General features: G+C 32.3%; 1 protein-coding gene across 1 annotated transcript in view; it reads right to left on the bottom strand.

Annotated features, from left to right (window-relative positions):
- The window catches only part of mrpl1 (mitochondrial ribosomal protein L1), a 17003-nt gene extending 11709 nt beyond the window's left edge, over positions 1-5294 (bottom strand). The window contains 1 exon segment of the mRNA XM_053325458.1: positions 5263-5294. Coding sequence (XP_053181433.1) covers positions 5263-5293 — 31 coding nt within the window. The 5' untranslated portion in view covers position 5294.
- Positions 5295-5728: the final 434 nt, after the last annotated feature.

Below are 5728 nucleotides of genomic sequence, written 5' to 3'. Positions count from 1 at the left end.
ATTTAATGTTAATTCCTCCGTGCGTCCTCTGAGCTGTTTTTAAGAGACTTCAACCAAAAAACAACAACTCAAGACTTATGGAGAAGTTTAGCAGACAGAGCAATGGGGTGTGTGTGTGTGTGGGGGGGGGGGGGGTTAAAACTGTTAAAAATAGCCTTTAACGGACACTTTTGGCAGCTGATCAGATGTTATCGGGAAGTTTGGTTCCTATTCTGAGATTCTGAGAACAGTAAAAAGTTAAACCTAAAAAAAGCCGACGGGGATTTCTGGGAAGACTTTAAACGAGCAGGTTTAACGGTTGTGGTCGTTCTTCTTCTGTGGTGTCAGCAGCAGCAGCAGGTTAAACTTCTTCTTCACTTGTTCTGTGACTAATCCGACGTGGACTAGATTGATAACACAGACGCAGGATGAAGAAGTGTGACTAACAGCTGTGGTTGGTAGATGGACGGAGGCCATGAAACGTAACTTCATCTCTCCTTCAGGATAAACTCTTAGTATTAGTTCATTTTTTACTTTCCATGAATCATCAGCTGGTTATTTTTTTATTTCTCAAATAGTTTGTTTTATGATTAAATAGAAAAAAAAAACACTGATATTCCCATCGGTTTGTTTTCCAGCCTGGCTTTTTATTATATGGTATTAATTTAATTTATGTATTATATTTTTATTTATATATTTTTTATTTATTTTATATCATTTTATTTTATTTATATATTATATTTCTATTTATATATTCTTTATTTATTTTATTTTATATTATTTTATTTTATTTATACATTATATTTGTATTTATGTATATTTTATTTATATATTATATTTGTATTTATGTATATTTTATTTTATATTTATTTTTTTATATTGTTATTTATATAATTTTTAGTCTAACTTTTGATCAATTTTTTCCTCCTATTTTTTATTTTCTCTTACTTATTTTATATTACTTTTTTTATTATAAGTCCTACATCTTTTATTTTATTTGTTTTGATGTTTTCAAATTGTATTCTACTTTATTTTATGTTATTTTATTTTATCTTTCTATATATATCTAAGAAATTAATGCCACTGTTTACTATTTAAAGTAAATATTTTTCTCTTATTTGTGCTCTTATTTTGTATTTTGTCTTATTTATTTTATTTTATTTTATTTTTATTTATTTTAGACGTTTTCTTATATTCTCTCGTGTGCATTGATCTGTAATTGTTTAATTGTTTAATTGATTGATAGATCAGTGCGTAACCACTGCTTACCTTCTTCTCCAGCTTCATGTCCAGCCTCAGGTCGATGTAGACCGGCTGGTTGTGAGGAGTGAAGTCTAGAACCTGGAAGTTCTTGAGCAGGTCTACAGCGTCCTCTGCTGCGTACTTGGTCCTGGGATAGTACCTCAGTATGTACACGTCGTCTACGGGAGCCCACGCTGTCTTACCAAACGGCTTGTGTCTGCCCGAGTCATCGATCACCTTCTTCTCTTTCTTCACCACCTTCTCCGCTTCCTCTTTCTTGTCTTGCCGTCGTATCCTGATGAGAGAGAATCAATTATAATATCTAGTATGTAATATGAAAGCACTGTAAAAAGGTTCCTCCTCCTCCTCCTCCTCCTCCTCCTCCTCCTCCTCCTCCTCCTCCTCCTCCTCCTCCTCCTCCTCCTCCTCCTCCTCCTCCTCCTCCTCCTCCTCCTCCTCGATACAGGCTGTTCTATGGTTGCTATAGATACAGGTTGTGTTCTATGATTGCTATAGATACAGGTTGTTCTATGGTTGCTATAGATACAGGTTGTTCTATGGTTGCTATAGATACAGGTTGTTCTATGGTTGCTATAGATACAGGTTGTTCTATGGTTGCTATAGATACAGGTTGTTCTATGGTTGCTATAGATACAGGTTGTTCTATAGTTTGCTATAGATACAGGTTGTTCTATGGTTGCTATAGATACAGGTTGTTCTATAGTTGCTATAGATACAGGTTGTGTTCTATGGTTGCTATAGATAGAGGTTGTTCTATAGTTGCTATAGTTACAGGTTGTGCTAGTGTATAAAGGAAGAATAACACAAATCACTGCTGACATCAGAGATCCTGCTGGAGACATTTTTGAAGTTGAGTTTCATTTTTTTCATCTTGTACACAAACAGAATGAGTCTCTAACATGTTTTTATAAAAGTTTAGAACAAATGAGGTGTGTAGAGGTGTGTAGAGGTGTGTAGAGGTGTGTAGAGGTATGTAGAGGTGTGTAGAGGTGTGTAGAGGTGTGTAGAGGTGTGTAGAGGTATGTAGAGGTATGTAGAGGTGTGTAGAGGTGTGTAGAGGTGTGTAGAGGTGTGTAGAGGTGTGTAGAGGTGTGTAAAACATCACATTTAGGATCAATGAGAAAGAAAAATCCTCGTTTTATGTTGTCATGGCCTCAAAAAGACAAAGTTAAGGATCCACATGGTGACATTATTAAGACATGACGTGCTAATGAGCGATAGAAAACTAATCTTTTTCTACTGCTTCTACTGCTTCATGAGACAGCCTTCACCCCCCCTAGGAAAACACCCACATGTCTTCATTTTAATAAAAAGCTTGTTGGCTCACTTGACGGCGAAGCTCCTGGCGGGGGATTCTCCTCAGGGTGCTGAGTGGGACTCCAGCAGACAGCAGCTGCCTCTGACATCCTGATACAACTATAGAGAGAAAAAGAAAGAAAGAAAAAGAAAAGATGATGATGATGACCTCCGTTTAACACAGAGTCTCTCTCTCTCTCCCTCTCTCTCTCTCCCTCTCTCTCTCTCCCTCTCTCTCTCTCTCTCTCTCTCTCTCACGCTCCTTCTCTCTCTCTCTGCTAATTTACATATTTCATTATTTCTCCTAATATATCTCTCTATACTCTTTTTCAAATTTCATCATACTTTTATTTTGTATTTTTTTAATCTACTTTAACCTATTTTTCCTCTCTAGCCTTTAATGATTTTTTTCTTTTATTCTCTTTTCTATTTTATTTTAGGGTTTTTTCCAGCTTATATTTTTTTATTAAGAATTTGTATTAAATGTATATTTGATTTGATGTTCTTGCTTTTGATAAATGTTTTCCTCTTATTTCTTTATATTCTCTAATTTATTTTTATTATAAATCCTAAATATTTTTTTATTTTTGATATTTTACAATTTTATTCTTCTTTATTATTATTTTACGACCATAATTTAATATTTTCTTAATTATTTTAATCTTTTTCGGCCCAGTTTTTAGTCAAACTTTTAAATCATTTTACTTTTATTTTGTATTTTTAATCCATTTCAACCTATTTTTCTACTTTTAATAAACTCTTTCTCTTACTCTCTCCTTGTCTGTAGTTTGCATCAGTGCTGTAATCTCTCAGCCTTCAGCACACTGCAGTCTGTGTTCGGAGACATTTGCATGAAACTTATCTTCTAATATTTGACTGTAAAGAAAAACATTCCTGTGTCAATAATATTTTATCAAGGCATCGAGAGTTCATCCATTTGCAAGTCAAAACAGGTTTTTTGCAGACATGAAACTGATGCTTTAAAGTTTTACCATCAAAAGCACTTTTTTCTTTTAGTGTGTGTGTGTGTGTGTGTGTGTGTGTGTGTGTGTGTGTGTGTGTGTGTGTGTGTGTGTGTGTATCTTAAATCTTGCTGTTAAGAGCATGTTATAAATCTCTGGATGATGCCTTCAGGGGTTGCGTGTGTGCTGGGAAAAGCTGACTCACTTTTTTTTTTTTTTTAATGTGCTCGTACGTCTGTAGAAAAGAAATTACAGCTCCCCTGTCTATCACTGCGCAGGTTGAAACACTATTTAAGCATCTTTATAGAATAAAATAGAAGATATTGAAGAGCTGTGAGAGAGAGTATGCTCTTAACAACTTGATTTATTTAATATTATTTCTTATTATATAATATTTTCTAGTAGTATGGAGATTATGAATACAGTAAAGTAACGTTATAGATGTCTATTCTGCAGCCTTAGCTTTTCTTTTATTGCTTTTTTAATTAAACTTAAATTAATTAATTTTTTATAGCAGCTTTCATTCAGGTTAATGTAATTCAAAGAGCTTCACAGTTTGATTGACAAGCTGGTTATAAAACAGAACAAGTGACGACTTAAAGAAAAGGAAGAAAAAATGATGGGAGGACTAATTAAAAGACAAAGAAATGGAGAAAATGTTTGGAAATTTAAAAAAAAAAAAGGTTAAACTAGATTAAAAAGACAAAAGCAAAGTAGAAATGAAATTAAAGAGATGTAGTTTAATAAAAGCTGGACTAAAAACTAGGTTAAAAAGAGATTAAAAGACAAAAGAAACACGAATAAAATCAAAAAAGAAGATAACACTTGTAGGATAATATTAATAACAATAATAATCATAATTATAATAATAAAACAGTGTAAAATAAAGTAGAGAAATTAGGCTGAAACTGTATTTTTAATGAGCCTGTACATCTGTAAAAGGAAATTACAGCTTCACTAACTAGACATGCAGGTTGAAACGCATTTTAAAGCCAACTCATCTTTATAGAATAAAATAAGGATACATAAAAAAGGACATTGTAGAGTTGAGGCTGATCCTGAGCAGACAGAGAAGAGTTAATTATTGTGCAAACTTTGAGTTTAACAATTTGCGTTATGTGTTTAATATGTCTAGTAGTATTATGAAGACAGTAAAGTAACATTAGGGATGACTGTTTTGCAGAAAGCTTGCAGACTCTGCAGCTAATCCTTCCCTTTTCTTAACAGGTTTTTAGGCCGAAACTGCGTTAAAAAAATCAGACAATTAAACGCATCGCTCCTTAAAAGCAACAGTGCATGTTCAAAATAACAATACTTTGACTTTTTAATGGATTAATATAGTCTATTCTTTAATTCGGCATATATATAATCCACCAAGAAACATTTAAAATCACCCACTGTGCTATAATCAGGTTCAAGGACGATTAGAAACGATTGATTATTTAACCCTAAAAATAGGATTTTTTATTACATTTTTAAGATATCTAGTTAATAAAAGTAACGCCGAATTAAAGTAGGGATCACAATAATTAAAATAAGGTATTAAGTTGTGATTTAGCATTTGTAAAATTCCGGAAAAAATACAGATAATTATAATATTTCACATTTTTTCTATGAGGTTTGGTAATTCCCGAGCAGCGCGGAACCATGAACGCACCAGCTGAGTATTAAAGGCGCTAAAATACATAATTATAAATATTATAACGTTATAATATTAATACTGTTAATTATATAAAGGTAAAGATCACTAAAAACTACTGACCTTTCCACACAGTCCGCGTGCACGTTGCCATGTTTGGGGATGGTGTGTGTAGGGGATGACAAAGGACCGTGTGGAAACAGAGGCTCTAAATAATAGTTCCGCCTGAGACAGAAAATAAAATAATAAATAAATCTCCTTTAAAAAAATACACGATTTAAATGTTTTTATTTTTTCTCGTAATATGAATCGTAAAAAAATCTGTTTTATTTTTTACCTTTTACTCTAACTTTTATTATATTTTTTTCCTCTTATTTATTATTTTATTTTCACAATTACTATTATAAAAAAAAAAGTTCAGATATATAAATATTATAAAACATTTTTAAACTAGCTACATAATATGTTTAGAGTGCACTTTCATCATCAGCATACGTTTTATATATTAAACTTCCCTATACATTTTTTTTATTAATAGGAAAAATTAGTAATTTCCAAAAAGTAGCACAAAAAAAAAAAACTTAAATCT

Source organism: Scomber japonicus, chromosome 9 (assembly GCF_027409825.1).
Source record: "Scomber japonicus isolate fScoJap1 chromosome 9, fScoJap1.pri, whole genome shotgun sequence".
Lineage (NCBI taxonomy): Eukaryota > Metazoa > Chordata > Actinopteri > Scombriformes > Scombridae > Scomber > Scomber japonicus.
This window is presented reverse-complemented; position numbering and strand designations above follow the sequence as displayed.